At 33.8% G+C, this 20,911-nt stretch overlaps 1 protein-coding gene across 1 annotated transcript; it reads left to right on the top strand.

Annotated features, from left to right (window-relative positions):
- Nucleotides 1–18,927: 18,927 nt before the first annotated feature.
- Nucleotides 18,928–20,098, top strand: LOC108469069 (probable calcium-binding protein CML11). The gene is made up of 2 exons (XM_053018212.1): nt 18,928–19,329; nt 19,454–20,098. Exon 2 carries the CDS (start codon nt 19,507–19,509, stop codon nt 20,005–20,007), a length of 501 nt encoding a protein of 166 aa, XP_052874172.1. The 5' UTR covers nt 18,928–19,329; nt 19,454–19,506; the 3' UTR covers nt 20,008–20,098.
- Nucleotides 20,099–20,911: the final 813 nt, after the last annotated feature.

The following is a 20,911-nucleotide window of genomic DNA, read 5'->3' as shown; positions in this document are numbered from 1 at the left end:
GGCATGGTTAAATTCAATAAAAAAATATTGAAATGTGGTAGTAGCTGTAGTTTTCAATGGCTCTCCTTGTAATTTATACTTTTACCCGTCAATCAAAAAGATATGGAACATTTCATTCCAGTTTGCTTACATCATGTTTGGGGATGCCAACCATTGGATGCCTAAAACCATATCGACTCCTCCAATATTAAAAGGGTTGAAATCTTGTATAATCTTCAACCCAAGAAGCTGGATCTCTACATTACAACAAACATAATTACAACGTATGATGTCCCTATTGCCAATCTAGAGCCCAAAAAATGGTAGAATTTGTGTCTTCAGATTTAATTCCTTGACAATTGTATCGACTATGAAATTGTGTGTAAAGCTACTGTCAATAAGAATTAAAACTTCTTTAATCTTGATGTCCCCTTTAAGCTTCATGATAGTGGTATTTGTCTTCCCCAATATGGCATGACAACTAAGTGTTGCTAATTCATTTCGCTGAAGATTATCAACTTCCTCAGTTGGGTAAGTCTCTTGGTCATCACCTTCTTCGATAACTTCCAAAAGTGAGAAAAATCCTATTTTGAAACGATGGCCAGGATCGTATTTTTCGTTGCATTTAAAACAAAGCCCTTTGGTTAATCTTGCTTGTCTCTCAATATCCCAATTTCAATTGGGGTTGTTGAAGCACGTATTTGCGACTAGTTAGGGTATGTTACCGTGTCCTTCTCGAGAGATGAGAGGACGAGATTATTGCAGAGCGGGGTTGGGCTTACTTAAATTGGACCAAGAGGTTCCTCTCGAACCATGTGTTGAGCCTAATTTGGATTTCTATTAAAGTGTCAGACTCATTACTTCGAAGATTGTCTGTGGTTGATGGATGAGCACATCAACCTTTAAATCTTTTCTCAGTTCATTAAGAAAATCCCCTAACAGACAATGATCGGGCCAATTTGTTACACAAGCTGAAATTTTTGTGAACTCCTGGCGACATTCTTGAACGGTACCAGTATGCTTGATATTGCAAAGATACTCATTAGGATTTGGTCCATAATTTTCATGTAATGCATGAACCAACTCATTCTAATAAAGGATACCTTGTTGAGAGTTGAGCCACGAAAATAAATCAAGAGCATCACCTTTAAGGTATATCATTACTATGTCTACTTTAAGCTCTTTTAGAATTTGATAATAGTGAAAATATTTTTTCTCTTTAAGAATCCACCTACATGGGTCACCACCATCAAATTTGAGGAATTCAATTTTTGTATAGGGACGGTGTACTGGATTTCTTTTCCACCAAGGTTGAGCACCGTCATAATCATCTGAAAGCCAGTTGTCGCATTATTGCTCACGGTTGCTCTGGTCCGTCTTTTGTCTTCCTTTGTCTCGAGGGTCGATTGTATTGGAAACAGAAGGTTGATTAGTTTGGGATTGAATTTTCAAGGCTGTTACCCCTACTCTAAGGGTTTCCACGACTTTCAATTTGGATGCCATTGCGGCTAGTTGGGTGGCTATAGGGTCAGAAGTTTGGTTGGGTGATACTGGACTGTTTCTTGTATTTCATTTGAGGGATTAGAAGTACTTCAAGTGGTGACTACCATCTTCGTTTCCCGGAAACAGAACAAAATATGATAGGGGCAGGGAAATAAAGGGAAATACTAGAGTGATGAGATAGAAAATTTGAAAATTTACTTATAGGATCAGTCAATTCGAGATGGACCACTCTTCCAAATAATACTTTTCAATAAAAAGACTCATCCAGTATTAAAGAGTTTCTTGGGTTATTTATACTAACAACACCAGATAATAACCTCAACTAATAAGCTTAAATAAAGTAACATAATCTGTAACAGCCAAAATGGTTCCTAATTTTTAGATTAGTGTAACCAAGGTGGTTCCATAATTTCAACTAACTAACTAAATGTGACTTCTTCCATTTTTTTTCCACTTGCCTTAGATTTCCGCCTTGAGTATACTAGTAGGGGAGTTGCGTTAAAATAAAACCCAGGAATTTGGTTTTCATACCAAGTCTACCACACGTAAGAATGTTATACATGCAAAGGAAGTACTAGGTTCAAAATAAATTTGTTAAGAGGGTATTTTACTTAAATGACCCAAAAAAATAAATAATTATACAAATGATCTGAGTTCAAAAATAATCACCCAAATAACCTGAAATGAACAGTAAACTTGGGTTAGAGGACTTAAATGGCTTGCATTACCTCTTATTTTGTCTCAATCATTACCTGATAATTGTGTCAGGTGATAAAAAATTATTCTTTGGGGCTGGGGGACCTAAATGGCTGACACCCTTCGTATTTTTTTCCAATCGTACGATACTGGTATACTTTACACCAGTATTTGAAAAAAATTTTGGGTTGGGGAACTTTGCTGGCTAGCACCACTTTTCGTATTAAAAAAATATTTTTTTAGGTACTGGCATATATATGGCCGACACCCATTTTACCAGATAAAAAAATTTTGGGTTGAGGGACTTTGATGGCCGGCACCACATTTTTTGGGACCCGAAAAATAAAATTTCTTAGGTTAGGGGACTTTGATGGCCAACACCATATTATTATAAAAAAAAAGGTGCTGATTTAGACGGTTGGACACATAGACGCTGGCACCCACTTTATTATATACAAAAAAAATAATTTTGGTTAGAGGGACTAGATGACTGGTACCTCTTTATCCAATTTAAAAAAGTAATTTTTTTGAGGTACTGATACACTGATGGCCGGCACCTCAATATCAGATTTAAGAAAATAAATTTTTTTGGGTGTTAGGACACTGATGGCCAGCACCCCTTCAATATATAGACTTATTTTGTCTTCCATTTGAGCTTTTTCTTTGATTTTATTAGTTGAAATCCAATATTAAGAGTACCAGTGTTTTGTTTGTTGAGGAGGAAAAAGAAATTGTTGAAAATGGGTTCCCAAATTCTGTTAGTTTATGTTTATTTCGATGGAGAAATGATAAATACAGCTGAAGAAGGTTGTACTTTTCAAAGTCGGCAAAAAATCGGAATAAGATTTAAGAAACGTGTTTTGCTGACAGATTTGAGCTTTAAGGGACTTCATGACTGATGTAGATCCTGATGCGGTGCTTGTGCGCGAGTTCTCTAAATATTAAAATATAGTGTCAACTCACTTACTGGATGAAGAACCAGAAGTTGAAGTGTTGTTCGTAGGACAACAATTCGATAACAAGAAATATTGTTTACATGCAATAAAGTAGTACAACTTAAAATTATTTGTCAACTATAAAGTCACGAAGTCAACGTAGTCTTTATATGTCGAAGAATGTTGGAAAGCCTCAAGTGGCTGTAACTAGTGTGCTCAAGCTGCATTAATGCAATGAATCCAGACGTGGACAATCAGGAAAATAGAAGGTCCTCATACATGCACGGATGCTTGTATGTCACAAGACCATTGAAAATTGGATGCAAAAACAATATGCAACTGCATCATCTCGTTAGTGAAAGACAGTCCCACCATCCCTGTATTGGCTCTTATTACGGACATTCAAGCTTGGTTCAAATACTAGGTTTCCTACAGTAAGGCATGATGGGTGAAACAAATGGTGATGAAATAGTTGTATGGTGAGTAGGATGCATTATACAACGAACTTCAAGGATGGATAACCGCGATGTGGGAGTATGTGCTGGGAATGGTGATTAATTTTCTAACACTGCCATGTAAAGACTCAGATGACGAGATAGAACCGGGCAAATGAGTTTTCCACCAATTATTTTAGATGTTATAGTCGTGTGTTAGGGTTTTCCCTCGCTACAAGCCAATGGTACAAGTGGATGAAACATGGCTGTACGGGTTATATATACAAATACTCCTGATTTCGGTTGCACAAGACTGCAGTGGAAATGTACTTCCTATCGCTTTTCCTATCGTGGGGAGTAAGAACTTCGAGTATTGGGAATTTTTCTTGTCAAATCTGCTGAGGCATGTTGTTAGGCAAGACAATGTTTGCCTTATATCAGACATATCAAAGGGATTAGTTACTGCGGTAAGGTGTTTGAAGATTCTAAGGAGGTCCATTTATTGTATCCGACACATCGCGTCAAACTTCCAAATAGAATATAAAAATAAAGAATGGTGTAGAGAACTCGTGAAAATGAGTAAAAAACATAATGTTCCAAAATTGATTTGTATTTTCTCAAGATTTATAAGTTTTTATTTCTAAATTTCGTTTTTATAAATTTATAGCTGTGTAATTGTTTTAAATTATTTGTTTGAAATTGCTAACACAGAGTACAAGCTAGAACCGTGACGATTCAGAAAAAAGTTTGCGAGGCTTGAAGCTGATATGAATTTGTTACCCGAAAATTGTCTTCTTTAGTAGTGATTGGGTAAAATAGAGAACTGGAAATTGAGTCAAAGTTTCGATGATGGGTTTCGGTATGGTCACATGATGACCAACCTCGTAGAGGCAGTTAATGCGGTCTTGAGGTGTACACATCATCTGCTAATTTTGACTCTTTTCTTGGCAACATTCTATAGACTGGAGACGTTAATGCCAAAGATGGGGTAAAGACAAGTAAAGCAAATGACGGTCAGGCATGAGCACGTTGAAGGCGTCCAAAACGTAATGAAAGTAAACCTGAATAGGGTGCGGAGGATGAACGCAAAAATATATTCGTACGACTTGGAGACATTTTGAGTTTAAGAGTACGTAGGCCATCGCTTGGGTCTTTCGCCCAAGTCGTATGCTGTTGATCTGCGAAACAGGTATTGTGAGTACAATAGGTTTCAGACTCTTCAATATCCATGTGTGCATGTTCATGTAATTATGCGCATGCAAAGTAGACGTCGAATAATTCATAGAAGAGGTCTACAAGTTAAAATAAATAAAGTGAAAAGTAAATAAATTAAATAAATTATTCAATTATTACAAAATAAAATAGTGTAAATAAATAAATTAATTAAATAGTTAAATAAAAGTATAAAAATTAAAATAAATAAATAAATAAAGTAATAATAAATAAAATACAGATGAAAAAAAGTGAAAATAGCCCCATGAATTGAAAAAAAAGAGTAAAAAAAGTAAAACATTGATAGTTTTAATCTTAGGCCAAGCCAAGTAATGGTCGGCTTCAGTCCCCCCTCTCTTTTTGTCAGGCTTAGGCCTAGACCTATTTTTTAGGCCATGGCCAAGCAATGGCCAGTTTAGGTCAGTCCTGTGTCAGCATTGCCCGATCCACTAGTGGTAGGCTTCAGGCCTTCAGACATGATCCATCAGTCACGGGTTACAAGGCTTTCCAGGTATTTTTTTTTTTCCTATTTTCATCCTATTTTTTTTCCTTCAAACCCCAATGGTTCACCCACTATAAATAGGTGATTTGAGCCATCAGCTGTCTCACCACCGCAAATTCCATCACTGACCACTGTAAGTTCCACCACCGACCACCGTAAGTCATTGTCGACCACTGTAGTCCGACGCCAGTCACCAAATTTTTTCCCATCATTTTTTTTTACAATATTAAAAATTGTAAATTTCCACATACTTGTTTCAAATTTAAAGGTTTTTCAGTAATTTCCTAATTATTTATATCGTTACTAATAATTTCTTCGATTTTTTCACAGATATTGGAATGGATGATAATTCTTTTCTGAAACATGACAACCACATTGCTAAATTTGTTCGCAATACGGTCAAATATTCACTAATTTACCTTTATACAAATATTCACTAATTAATAAAATCTTTCTTTTAAACGATAATTATAACTTATCATTTTTACTATTTTTGTAGGAACGATACTGGATTGTCAAACCTCGACTTAATGATCCAGGATATTTTTTGGATCGGAAGGTTCTACCGTATTTGGATGTCACTGGGCTTGGTGTAGTCGCATACATTCAAACTGCTGACCTACAAGTTGATTTAATATCAACCCTGGTTGAACGATGGTGCCCCGAGTCACATGCGCTCTAGCTTTCATGCGGGGAGGCAACAATCACAATGGAAGACGTAGCAATCCAATTAGGGCTGTCTATCAATGAAGAAGTAGTAACTGGGCCTGGAAAAGTGCTTGATCCATGAGGCACTTGCAACCGATTATTAGGAAGATTGCCCCTCGATGATAAGGGAGGAAAACTAACCGAGCTAAAATTCACTTGGTTAAGAGCTAATTTCGAGTATCTCCCGAGAATTCCAACATAGATGGATATTATCTATTCTATATAATTTTTTATTCTGCAACTCATAAGGAGGATATTGATGCCAGATGTAAATCAAAATAAACTCCACATCATGTACCTCTCCTTACTAAAAGACCTGACTCAAGCCGGTAACTATAGTTGAGGCTTTACAGTACTAGCGTACTTATACAGCAAGCTTTGTCGAGTGACAAAGCCATCTACAAATATTATAGGCGGTTGCTGCATGCTACTGTGGTCATAGGTATTATATTAAATGCCATTTCTAAGAGATGTGAGCCATCAACCGTTGTCCTAGCCACCCGTAAATAGGTGATTTAACATTTAACTATATCTTTTGTTTATTAATTTTTATAGTATTGTACTTTTTCATAAAAAGAATAATAATAAAAAATATTCATGTGTATTTTAGATGGGCGACGATATTGAGAATTGGATGGTTATACATCGTGCCCGTATTTCGCCAAATGATAGAGACTCACTCTTGGGATAAGGTAAAATACGCTTCTGACTTTTTCCAATTAATACATTTTTTGCAAACAAAAAAATCAACTTTAAACTTTTGCTCTATAATGTGCAATTTCTATGGATGTTGTATTCGTACCGAAAATTTACGCCACTCATACTATCATGGGTACACGATCAACAAACTCTGTTCGTAACAAATATGCCATTAATTAATTTTCATGTGGTCAAGTGGCAAATTATTTCATGCACGCATATCACTTTTACACCTTTCGCATAATACTTTTACATGCTTTACAATTTAATCCTTGTACCAATAATTCGTATACTTATATCTTCTATATCTTCAATACATGTAATATATTTCAAAATTCACTATTCATTCATAATTCTCTAATAATCCTTATCATGTACTTCATATATTACTTTTATATATTTTGTAATTTAGTCATCAGCACAATATTTCATGTAGTAATATAATTTGCTTTTAATAATACATATAACATAATATTCATCATCGACATGTATTATAAAACATTTATTCATACCATTTTTTTTATACCGATTCATCATAATCAACTTTCTACTCATATACTTGAGTATCGCTTTTAACATTATCGGAATGAGCTTGGTTGAAAAACATCTCTTTCTATAAATAAAACAAATCTCATCAGAGTCGAGAGATATCACACTATCACATATTATAATGACATGTGTTTTTAGACTTCACATATACTACGTTTGACCCGAGAACCGACTAAACTGTAGCTCTGATACCACTAAATGTAACACCCCCTACCCGTATTCATTGCCGGAATAGGTACAAGGCATTACCAGAGTTTACTGAATATTTTCAGATAATTCTGAGTCATTTATTATTCATATTTTGAAAATAATCATAACGTATCTCTATTGGGCCCTCGAAGCCCCAAACATACATTAAAAACCAACTGGAATTAAATCGGGAACATAAAAAAAATTGCAAAATCTTAAATTTTATTTTTATCTAAGTACTTACCATTTCAATGCTTCTTATAATTAAACATGTTACCATTCAATCGATAGCTTGGCACTTGTCTAAGCGTCAAACAACATCATTGTTAGTATAGTTGCACATATTTCATATAAATTCAACATTGATATACTTATTTTCTCGACATGTCACACTTGAGTTTAATAATTGTCTTTACTTACATAATTTCCTTGTATCAACATATCAAAGATAATCATATGTACATGTCATGAAACATATCATTCTCTTACCGTTTTTCTATAAGTATATATCAATCATTTCATTATATCAATATTTCATGCTCCATCATTTCCATATATTTTATGCATATTTATTCGGTAAAGTTTATATCAAACTTAACATAAATTATGTTCCATGTACTTATTCTTATTTCATTTATCTATCTTCATAATTATTTCATACAACTATTTTGTACATATATTTCCATATGACGAGTTCTTGTAAACATTTCACACAACCATTTCATATAACCATTCGTAAATCGATACATATTACCGAATATCAATTGTTTAATAGATGTCATCGCGTCTCCCATCCACGGTCTTATTTATCTTTGACATGATGCCATAGTGTCTTTCAACTATGGTCTTACTCATTTTCTGTCATGTTGCCATGGTATCTTTCAACCATGGTCTTATTCATTTCATGTCACGCTGCCATGGTATCTTTCAACCATGGTCTTATTCATTTCCAGTCATGTTGCCATGGTATCTTTCAACCATGGTCTTATTCATTTCATATTAGGTTGCCATGGTATCTTTCTGTAGCACCCCAAACTCGGCCCAGAAGTTATGGCCGGATCCGGCATGCCACATCAAAAACGTTAAAAAATTTTTATATTGTTGATCCAGAAAAAACCTACTTAGTGTTTTAAAAGATAATTTCATTATAGGTTAAAGTGAATGGAAGCTGTGCACCAGGTAGGAAACCGGAAAAGAGGTGGTGAGTCCATCGGACTACTTAAGTACCAAGCTCCCTTCGGATCCAATCTTAGACATGCATACCGCCATTGTCATACCTTAACGTCATGGATATTTCTAGGAAACCGATTTGATTAAGTCATTTTTAGGAAAAGTGATTAATTTTGGAAAATACTTTCATTGCGGAAGCTTTGCTTGTTGTCGTGTTATTTTGAAATCAACTGTTGTTTTTGAAAATGCGCCCTAAAGCTATCCAATTTCAACAGTTAAAATAAGTAATACCTATCTTAGTAATACATATTAAAACCACTAAAAATAATTAAGCGGCCTTATTACATTTAAAACCCAAAACTTCAAATGTAATAAAAGGATGTCCGATTCACCGAAGAAAATCAAACTTTCGAGCAGTGGCCACTCCGAATTCCCTCACGCTCCAAGCCCACTATGGTTGGGGATTTCTGCGTGGATGAAAATAAAAGGGTGAGTTTGGGGAAACTCGGTGTGTAAGAAAAACCCATTCAAAGCCCAAGTCAGCTCAAGCCTATTGGGCCTAAGCCCATTCAGTGTGCAGTGGTGCTGGGCGAGCCCTTTCAGATTACAATAAAGCGGGCCTTAGCCCTTATTCAGATAACAATATGGCCCATAGGCCCATTTCAAAATACATGCAACATCAATAAACATATGCAAGCCCATTTGGGAGACTACTCAACCCACCAACCACTACACTCCACTCGTACCAGCCATACACTCTATGTGGGAATAGCTCAACCCACCCAAATTTAACACTCCACGATTGCTTGACCTTGCTTTGCTCGATTAGCGATAAATTGAGGCAAAACCTCCAAGACGTGGACAAGCCACTTTCAGTACTTCCTCTGTCAATATCCCAATCCCATGCATCGATAATAACAACATGGCATGCAATAAATAACAACAAATCAAACATGCATTTAGGTCAATTTAACCCTAGGGGTATTTCGGTAATTTATCTACTAGGGGGTAAAACTGTAAATTTTCTACTTTTAAAGGTATTTCAGTAATTTATCTATTTTAAGGTTTTTCATACATATTCCTACTTTTCACGTACTAACAGAATCACGTACCGAGGGTTCTTACCGAATTGGGCTCGTTGGCCCATCATTCCAATTTTGGCCCATTAAGCCCAAAAATATCGAGGGCACAGAAATCATGCACTTTGCAGTCCAAATTTTGCAGCTTACCAAAAACATTAATTGATTTACCTCACGAGCATTCGCACACTCGCAAATCTACAAAATACCGGTTTTCGACATTTCGACTTTTCGACTTTTGCCGATCCAGACTAAGAAAGAGGGTGTTAGTTACACACTTGTTTGCGACGATATACTGACGAAATCCACACACGAACCGCCTACAATTGGATTACTAACACGTTAATCAACTATTCAAATACAAACTACGTATTAACCCCTTACAATATTCGGCCAACCACACCTACAGATCATAGTAAGCTTATAAGAAAACAATAAGCAACTCATTAACAAATTTTTGTCAATGTTTACCACATAATCATAATTTCACTGCAAGTTGTCTTCACGAGCAAATCACTAAATCATTTATAACTCGAGCTACGAAACTCCAAATCAAGTTCATTAATTTTTCTTGAAAATAGACTCATATATCTTCTATCCATAAAATTTTCGAAGTTTAGCCAATCAATACCGATTTTTCTCAAAGTTTTCCATGTTTCCTTTGTTTGACTAATCGACCACCCTTCATTACTGAATAAAATTTCTCATTTTACGAATTCAAAATATGTTCTCGTTTATTCCATTTGAAACTAGACTCATTAAGATTTAATTACATAATTTATGCAGCTTCTAACTCATCTCCCACAATTTATGGTGATTTTCCAAAGTCACGTTCTTCTTCTTTGTCCCAAGTAGATTTATTACCAAATCATTCTTTCACACCTAACTTGCATGCTTGTTATTTAAACATGTATATCACCAATCAATCATCACATATCCATGATTTTACTTAAGTATAATCTCCATTTCATCATTTTAAAGCACAACATGTTAGCTGATTTTTCCCTTTAACATCTAAGGCACATGCATGCTCATTTGTTTGGCTCAACTTCACTTATCTTCCATTTTTCATCAAAAGAACATGAAACAACAACCATTTCCTTCATTTTAATTCATGACTAAATGCTCACAACACAACTAAAAACCAAAATATGCTTCAAGAGTTAAGGTAGAATCAAGAAGAACTCATGAACATCAAGATAGAAGCAAACTACCATGAACTTACCTTCAATTTTCTTCCCCAAGTGACCGAACATTCAAGAGCTTTCTCCTCTCATTTCTCTTCTCTAACTTTAGGCTATGATGAACAAAGATGGACAAAACTTTGTTCTTTTCACCCCTTTTTCTTTTAATAAAATTTCATATTTCATCCATTTAATTCTTTAATACAAAAGACATAAAATGCCCATCATGGAACATTTACCTAAACCATTATCATGGAACATTTACCTAACCCATTATCATGGAATATTTACCTAATCCATTATCATGGAACATGGAACATTTACCTAACCCATTATCATGGAATATTTACCTAATCTATTATCATAGAACATTTACCTAACCCATTATCAATTTGTACCATGAATTATGGATATTAAGTGCTCATATTGTCTACAAGAACATGATGGCTAGCCACTTCATGTAAAATGGGAGGTTTGTCATGCAAATCCTCCTATTTTGCACTCCTATTTATTTGGCCATTTCAATTTAGCCTATAGCATTTTCAAACATTTTCACATAGGTCCTATTTCATAATTTCACTCACAAATGACAAAATCAAAGCATGAAATTTTGCCAACATTCACAGAATTCCTGAAAATTGGGGCGTTACACTTTCAACCATGGTCTTACACATTTCATATCAGAGAGCACACTCCCGCGAACCTTATCCTTACAGTGGGATTACAAGTCCAGGCTAAATCCTCTGTAATATAAACTTATAGAGTATTGTCGGGATTACCAGTTCAGGCTAAATCCCCTGCAACGACAATTACTCTAATGAGCTTGGATCTGAATTACCAGTCCAGGCTAAATTCAGACCCTGATTCGGATTACCCGTCCGGGCTAAATCCATTTACACGTATTCTTCGGGAGGGTTATATCAGGATAGGATCACCCGTCCGGGCTAGATCCTTTTTACCATCAATTCCTTTTCAGAGATCCATCGAATTTTCCTTTCACTCAACCGGGATTTCTTCCCATTTTTATCAAATATGTTAATGTTTAATCAATTTTCATACAATAAACATTCAAATCATATTCATATCAAAAACATACATTTCAAGCGTTTAAGAATATAATTCAAGTTATACGAATTTACCTAGCGAAATTACAGAAATATCAAGATTCAGGGACATTTTGGTAATTTACCATTTTCCCAAATTTCACCCGATCTTAAATTGACAATTTTATTCAATTTATTAATTTAGATAATAAAACAATTCATTCCCTTCAATTTGGTCATTTTGTCATTTTTACAAAATTTCCCCCTGAAGTTTTACTTTTATTCAATTTAGTCCTTAAGCCTAAAACATGCAAATTAGCCATGCTAGCTGAATATTCATATATATTTTCCTCCTCCTCCTCTCCATTCCACATCCTTAATGTATATAACATATTTGTAAGTAACATTATCTATAATCTTTATTATTTACTTTTGTGAATATTCAAGCTATCCATCTGTGTCATAGTCACTAAATTATTTATATCTGGAGCTCTAGAACTATAAATTAAAATTAGCTAATTTTCCCTGAAACTAGACTCACATATATTCTTACCATAAAATTTTCAGAATTTTTGGTTTAGTCAATAAGTACAGTTTATTCTTTAAAGTTACCCCTGTTCTGCTGTTTGATAGTTGTGACCCTTCTTCACTAAAAATTAATTATCTCCTCGTAAAGAATTCGAATGATGTTCCCGTTTATTTATATTAAAAATATACTCATTCAAGATTATAAAAACATAAATTTAATCCCATAATTATTTTTCTCCAATTTTTTATGATTTTTCAAAGTCAAAATAGGGGAACTCAAAATCATTCTGACCTTGTCTCACAAAATTTATTATATCTCATGATTTACAATTCCATTACTTACATAATTTCTTCTATAAGAAACTAGACTCAATAAGATTTAATTTCATATTTTATTCATCCTATAATTCGATTTATACAATTTTTGGTGATTTTTCAAAGTTAGACTACTGCTGCTGTCTAGAGCTATTTTAGTGCAAGATATTAATTACTATGTTTATAACACCCTTATTTTCTTTTTCTACATTATTTCTCATCACTTTCTCTTATTTTCTCTTCACTAACATGACAAGAACATAAGACCATATATAATAAAACTCTAAATCAACATCAATTTCATGCTTTTTCAACAATATTAAACTTAAAAATATATTGAAATCTTGATGTTCTTATCTTTTCTTATTGACTTCAATCTTTAACTTGATTTTTCTCTCTCCTCCAGCTTCTATTTCTTGAATCCAACTTGATATTCTTGCTCCCCATCATCTCCTTACTATCTTTCTCTCTTGATGGCTATGGAAATTCTTTCAATTTTTAGGTGAAAATAATGAATTTTTGATGAAAGGACTAAATTGTAAAGAAAGAAAACTTATTTTCTTCTTCTTCTCTTACGTTGGTTTGCATGGGAAAGGAAAGATGATGATAATTCTTCATCTTTCCTTCCTTTTATACTAAATAAATAATAATATAATAATAATAAGTATCTCATAAAAATATTAATAAAATAATATTTATCTAATTAATTAATTTAAAATATCATCAACATAATCATTACATTCTAGAATTCTCTCTCTTACTAATTGACCATTTTTCCCTTCATGATCTTTTAGAATTCCATCATTGAGTCATCACTTAATTTGGTAAAATTGTGATTTAGTCCCTCATAATTTTTCACCTATTCAATTTGGTCCTAATTCATCAATTTTTCTTGGTTTCTAGATCATTCCACCCTTAAAATATTTTCACCATTAGCCCTTCAACTTTTTTATATTTACACTTCAACCCCTTAAATTTTGAGTATTTACTCTTGTGCAACAAGACTTTTCTCATCTTTGCAATTTAGTCCTTTCTTGAATTAATATATCATAATATTCTTCCTAATATTGACATAACTCAAAATTTACCTTTTTGTCACTTTATTTCCTTATTTTACTATATCACGGATAATATTTTACTGTAAAAATTTTCAGGGTATTACAATATAATTCAACCCTAAAATTCGGTTGTACACTCCCAAACACTCTCATCTACAACCTACTACATCACACCTTTTTGATGATATACTACCAAAATCAATATCTACATTTGATAGTACACTCCTAGACACTCCTATTTTAGGGTATGTTCAACAAGTTTTTTTTTTTTCCATCCAACTACAATATCACACCCCCAAGACCTTTCATATATATAGACTAAGTGGGTGCTGAGCATTAGTGTCCTGGCACCCAAAATTTTTTTTTAAATCTGTTATAAGGGTGTTGGCCATTAGTGTGCCAGAACTCAAGAAATTTTATTTTTTGAGTCCTGAAAAAGGTGGTGCCGGCCATCAAATTCCCCCAACTCAAATTTTTTTCAAATACTGGTGTAAAGTATACCAGTATAATACGGTTGGAAAAAAAATACGAAGGGTGCCGGCCATATAGGTCCCCCAACACCAAAAAATATTTTTTTATCATCTGACACAATATCAGGTGATAATTGGGACAAAATACGAAGTAGTGCCGGCCATTTAAGTCTCTCAATTTAAATTTATTGTTCATTTCAAATTATTTAGATGATTATTTTTGAACTTGGATCATATGAATAATTATTTAATTTTTTGGTAAAATAGCTTTGCTGACACCAATAAAAGTAAAACGACACTCCCAAACAAACATATAGCCGACACCTCTAAAAGCTTTACCAGAACAGGTCTACTTCCCTCACTGTCTTAACATCCTTGCTTTCCTCATTTGCACTGGAAAATAGTCAAAGTCATCTCACCAAATTTCCTTTGTAGCTATAAAAAAACACCAGCAAAATCTATAACAAAATGTTTAATCATGGAAAAGATTGATTATGATTGTGGCATAGGGAAGGAAAATCTCCAATTTGATATCATCTCAGACTAAAAGCAAAAGCCAATTGTTACTCTCCTCCTTTGATATAAAATTGGCCGCCACCATTTCTCCACATGGAGCTCAGCCTGTGATTTGGTGCCACATCTAAAAACCCTTTGCCCATTTTGGGTTTGGTTCCATATCACATGGAGATTCTCAATTTGTCACTTTGTTGCCTTCACTTTCTATTCCTTGTTCATTTCCCATTATTTTCTCATGTTTATATTCTTTTATTCCCCTTACACCTCAGCATGCCACCCTTGCCTTTTGCTTTTCTTTCTCCAAAAGCCTTCAGTTTTCCCTTTTATTGGCTAATTGTGTTTCTTTTCACATTTTTCTTTTGCTAATGAGTGTGTTTCTAAAGTTAATTAATATAATTTGTACTAAATTATTTTTATTAGGTTCAATGTATTGATTAAAATATAACCAACGTAAAAAGTATCGTAACATTATATCAATAAATAATTTATGATAACATTATATTTATTTCAATTTTAATAACATGTTTACTTTTGTACAAATAGTGATAGACTTAAAACACTTTTTACACGGGTTTTTTATATAAAATTATTAATTGAATCATTGAATATAAGCAACTTGAAAGAATTTGTTATTAAAATATAACTTGCAAAACACGGTTAAAAATTATATAGAAAAGGTAGAGGGGTTCATGTTTCAATTTTTCCCTCCACAAATGATTGCTTTATTTCCTTATTACGTGTCAAATTTTTATAGTGTGAACACGTTAAAAATTAAAACCTTGTAATATATAATATATATGTGATGTATGATTTTTAAAATATCTATTATATGAATTAATTAAAACGTATACTTTGAGATTCTTCAAAATTAGTCTAAAATATCCAATTTTATACCTATTTATAAAATTAAAAAAGAAAAAGGCAGGTGGTGGATGTAACATATTGGAGTGTTTGATTATTCTTGACCTAGTAAATAGATAGTGATGGTTGTTGGAAAAGAGCAAGACCTAAATCACTGGTTTGAGTGAATGAGTCCAAAGCATAGCGACTACGTGGAGTTTTGGCTTCTATTTGATTTCATACTCTGCTTTCCTTTGCATAGAAATACAGAATCTTTTGCTTTAGAGATGATGATGATGATGATGATGTTGCATCTTCCTAATTTGTTGGGTCCATTTTGCAAAAGGATTAGACAGCTTGGAACCCAATACCTACATATGGTCCAACGCCATTCCCTCTCTCTGTCTCTCCATTCAACCAATACCTTTGGAGGGGAGTTGTCATTGTTTTAATAGAACTGGTCATGCTAGTGGGACATTTAAAAATAAAATATTCCTGGTTTTCTCTCCAAACAACACTGTGAAATCCAATTAATAAGGGCCTAAACCGATGTCTGAATTCTGAGTTTAGGCCCAAAGCTGAAATCCCTTGCAAATGCAACATCAACTAACGGGCATCCATGATTTTTCTTTTGGACCCTACTTTCCTTTTCTATTCAAATTTCTCATTCATCGGTTGCTAAAGAATCGATGTCTAATGCTTACTCACGTTTATGGGCAATGCATTCTAACGCTTGCAAATTAAACCAAATTTACGTCTAACTTCCTTTGCTCAACATACGGTGCTGAGTTTCAAGGGTCGGATTACCCGTTTGAATTTTGAAAAATTTGAACAAAAATATTATAATAAAAATATAAAGTTGATATAGTTAAAATTCAGATTAGGTTTAAGATTGAACATTCAAGATTTGACTCGACCTATTTTCTAAATTTATAATATATTATATTATTTTATTTTATTTTATGTAAATTGTAACACAAAAATAAATCTATATTAATATATAATACTATGATATAAACATTAAAAATGAAAAGTTGTCTATATATACAATTTTAATAAATAGAAAAACTATAATACTAATAAGTTTTAAATTAAAATAATACAAAATATTTGTTTAAAAAATATAGACGTGATTAAAATGAGCTTTAACCATATATAGATATGAACATATTTATATAAAATTTTAAGTTCATAATTCATATTAGTTCTGACTTAAAATGTGTTAATAAGATAAACTCAAATTCAGCCGAGAAATCCTCTGCTTGCCGCCTAAGGTTACATTAAACAAGGTTTAACTTCTTGTCTTTCCCACCATAAGAAGTTAAGAATTGAAATGAAGATAATTTTTAAATTCAACTTTTAGTTTAGAGTAAGAGGAAATTATTAGCACATTGATTAGAAGCAGTGAAATGCATTTTCCAGGATGGGAGCCATGAGGATACAACACAAAGAATCAGCCGATGGGGTTGGCCAGCTTCTGCGACTTTCTTTCTTGTGATTCTAACCGTACTATCGTCCAAGGTATCCGGAACTACTGATGTTCACACACGAAGTCCTTATCAATGTCATTCTTTGAGCATGTCTTTAATCAAACAGCTAGAGGGTCGTCTTCTCCTGTATAAGGGAAAGTTGTTATGAAAGCCATCAAGAGGGAAATCAACAATTGCCCAACAAGTTCCATAATGTACACCTTGTTGTTTGGCAATAACCAAGAAAATAAGCCTCTCCAGTCTGCACCAATGGAGACTAAACTCCCAATTTTGCATACATATGCTCAAATCAACAAAATTTAAAGCCAATTGACGTGACACAATCAATTCAAGCTTGAATAAGCTCCATTATTAATTTTCATAGTTAAACTTGAGTTCCAACTTGTTTTCCTCATTTGTATTAAAATTCAAGCTCATTTATATTTAAGCTCTTTCTATATAATAAATATCTTATAATATATTAGATGAAAATCTCGATTAAGCTCATGAAATGTTCAATAATTATCAAATCAAGTTTGGATTTTGCTGACAGGTGAATTGGCTCCCTTCAAGAGAAGTCTTTGAAGTGTTGTCATCTAGGCAGCTGACTCAAACCATCAACAATCGAAACAATGGTCCTTGTGGAGAGTCATGTACAGTTCATCAAAGGGGGAGTGGTACCATGTTTACAAACAAGTCACCTATAATGCCTTTATTGGTGGTTCAAGCTATGGCATGCCCAAGTACCTCTATTATTATTCACACGTCCAATACTAACATCTAACCCAAGTCTTGCAAGTACCTACCTCCATCGTGTGGATGTTGGGGACAAAACCTCAATACGGAGGCAATACCTTCGATTGTTGATGATCTGGATTGGCTACCTAGAAAACGACACTTCGAAGACTTCTCTCAGAGGAGTCGATTCCCCTGTCAACAATAAAAGGTGCCTTTTATAACAAAACCCTAACACGGGAACAATACCTTTGATTGTTGACGATCTAAGTCCATTGCTCGAAAAACGACACTTTGAAGATTTCTCTCGAAAGGAGTTAATTCCCCTATAAACAATAAAAGGTGCCTTTTATAAAAGCTTTATTTTCCAAATGATTTTTATAGAAATTGTTGAAAAATATGGAACGGGTAATAAAGTGTCAAGGGAGTGACCACTAAAGTTGTTTAAGACAATTTCAATATTAGAGAGGTTGGTAATTTATTGAACGATATATATGAATTGTGTTGATTATGTGGATGATATCTAGCCTATTATTGAATATCATATCACTTGAGGAACATATTTAGGAGATTTAATAAGATCGGATTACTCTTATCCAATCCTTTGAATCGTGGATATTGGATTATTTAGAACATTGCATTCTTAGTTGACCAGAGTCATTGTTTACCTTATTTGTTATTATATTATATTCAACTAGTTAATATGGTGTTTAATAGGGATTGTAATAGATTTTCTCTATGTTAACAAGTCTCAAACAAACTCTATATAATTAAGAGGCTTGTATAAGTAATTGTACCTAAAATTGAGAACACTAAATTTGTTTAAGTAAGGAAATATATTTTATAAATGCAAAGCGATAATAAAACTTTTGTTTATATATAAGTGAGGAAATTGTCATGAGTGTGTGATAGATATGTAAGAGTGAAACTCGATTTTGAATTAAATAGAACAGCATTTAACAAATAAATCGTCCAACTGCCACAAATAAGTCATTTATTTTGGGGACAGGATTTCTGACGCCCAATGAGTTTCAGAAAACATGATATTCTTGATCCATTGGGCCAAGCCCAATGGTATGATATATTAAGACCTCGGAATATTAGCCCTAATGATGAGGTGTCGTAAACCACCTCCGGTTGACGGAGTCTAGCTGCCAGTGCCAGCCAGCAAGAAAGACGTGCACCAATAGCGGAATGACCCCACTTTTCACGTATTCTTTTTCCTCTTTCTATTTTCTCCAATAATTAAAGACGAGATACGAAGCCCATTTTCAATTTTTTATTTTTCATGAGGTTGACTATCCATCTCTTTTGAATATGCTTGTGGTGTTGCTCAAAATTTTAATTTTTAACAAAAAGGAAATCATCGCCTTTCTCTGTATATGATTTTCTGTTAGTTTAGTGCAATCCAATATTTGGGTACCTACAAGAAAATGGAGGATGATTAAGAAGGATTTTCGAGGCTATCCTTGAGTTGAATCCCTACAAGACTCTTTTTCGGCGCAAGAAAAAAAAGGTGAGGAATATCTCTCATCCCGGAACACCACAATCATCTTGTGCTAGCAAACTCCTAGAATTCTTATTCGAATGTTTCTTTTTGGATTGATTTTCTTTTATTTGGTTTGAGATACGTTTTGTAGGAAGCATTGAGATATACAAGGTGTAGAAGGATTATAAAGAAGAGAAGTTTGTTATGAAAATGGGGGACAAGCAACCAACGAAGCTAGATGAGGAGCAAATGGCTGAACTACGAGAAATATTTTCTTCTTTCGATCGGAACAACGATGGTAGCTTAACACAGCTGGAACTGGGGTCGCTGTTGCGGTCCTTGGGACTAAAGCCGAGCCTTGACCAGGTTGAAGACCTTATACAAAAGGCTGATTCCAATAACAATGGGCTGATCGAATTCTCGGAGTTTGTGGCTATGTTGGCTCCGGAGCTGCAGCCGGAGAAGTTACCGTACAGCGAGGAACAATTGAAGCAGCTGTTTAAGATGTTTGACAGGGACGGTAATGGTTTTATCACTGCTGCCGAGTTAGCACAGACAATGGCCAAACTTGGACATGCATTGACTGTAGAGGAGTTGACAGGGATGATCAAAGAAGCCGATGCGGATGGTGATGGGAGGATCAGTTTCGACGAGTTCTCTCAGGCCATTACTTCCGCTGCTTTTCAAAATAATTCTTGGGCTTGATTTCAACTCTCATTCTATTTATCCACTTTATTTGTGTTTTGATTTTTTTGGTTTGTAATTTTCAGTTAAACAGTGGATCAATTTTCTATCATTTTTTGGTGTTAATTTTCGTAGTTATTTCTGATGATGAGATTGCAATCGTCCAATGACCGTGAAATTTGATGACAACCGCTGAAGCAATTTTAACAATGATTTTCATATTATTCCAATTTCCAATGCATTTCAACAGTTTAGATTGAGGGGGGGCATCCCACAAAAGGGTTTTTGTGACATTCAGTCCCTGCATTATTCTTGTTTTCAATTTCATACTGTGTTGGGGCATCCTCGTTTTAGATCAGCTTCTTTCCCATGACGTTTGGTTGAATTTGGTATTTCTTTGTGATGTATAAAGCTCAATGCATGGTATGGTTGTAACTTCATATCACTCTTTCTGAAGAGGAAACGTCACCTAATTTTTCTTCAATTTTCTTGTGGTGTACTATAAATACATGAAAAAAATTGTCGTATCACATTAATTTAAAATATAATTATTATAGCTTAAAACTTACATTAATTTAAAATATGATGCGACATAATTATTGTAGCTTAAAAAACTTGACATATAGCATTAAACACATCCTATGTCATACATTATTGGTACCATATCACTTAAAAATGCCACAAAGGAAGGCCTTTGAAGTGATAATATAATTCTAGAAAGGTACATTAATTAAATTCTTAAAATAAAAATATGAAGACTAAATTCTAAATATATAAATAATATAAAACTTAGAGAAATTACAAGCTTTAAATTTTTACTCTATAATTTAGTATAAAATAAATATTTAACCAAATGCGAAACGTGGTCAGGAACCATATTAGTGTCATTTGATTAACTCTACCTCATAAAACTAACCATATTTTT

The sequence above is a fragment of the Gossypium arboreum genome, chromosome 8, assembly GCF_025698485.1.
Source record: "Gossypium arboreum isolate Shixiya-1 chromosome 8, ASM2569848v2, whole genome shotgun sequence".
Lineage (NCBI taxonomy): Eukaryota > Viridiplantae > Streptophyta > Magnoliopsida > Malvales > Malvaceae > Gossypium > Gossypium arboreum.
This window is presented reverse-complemented; position numbering and strand designations above follow the sequence as displayed.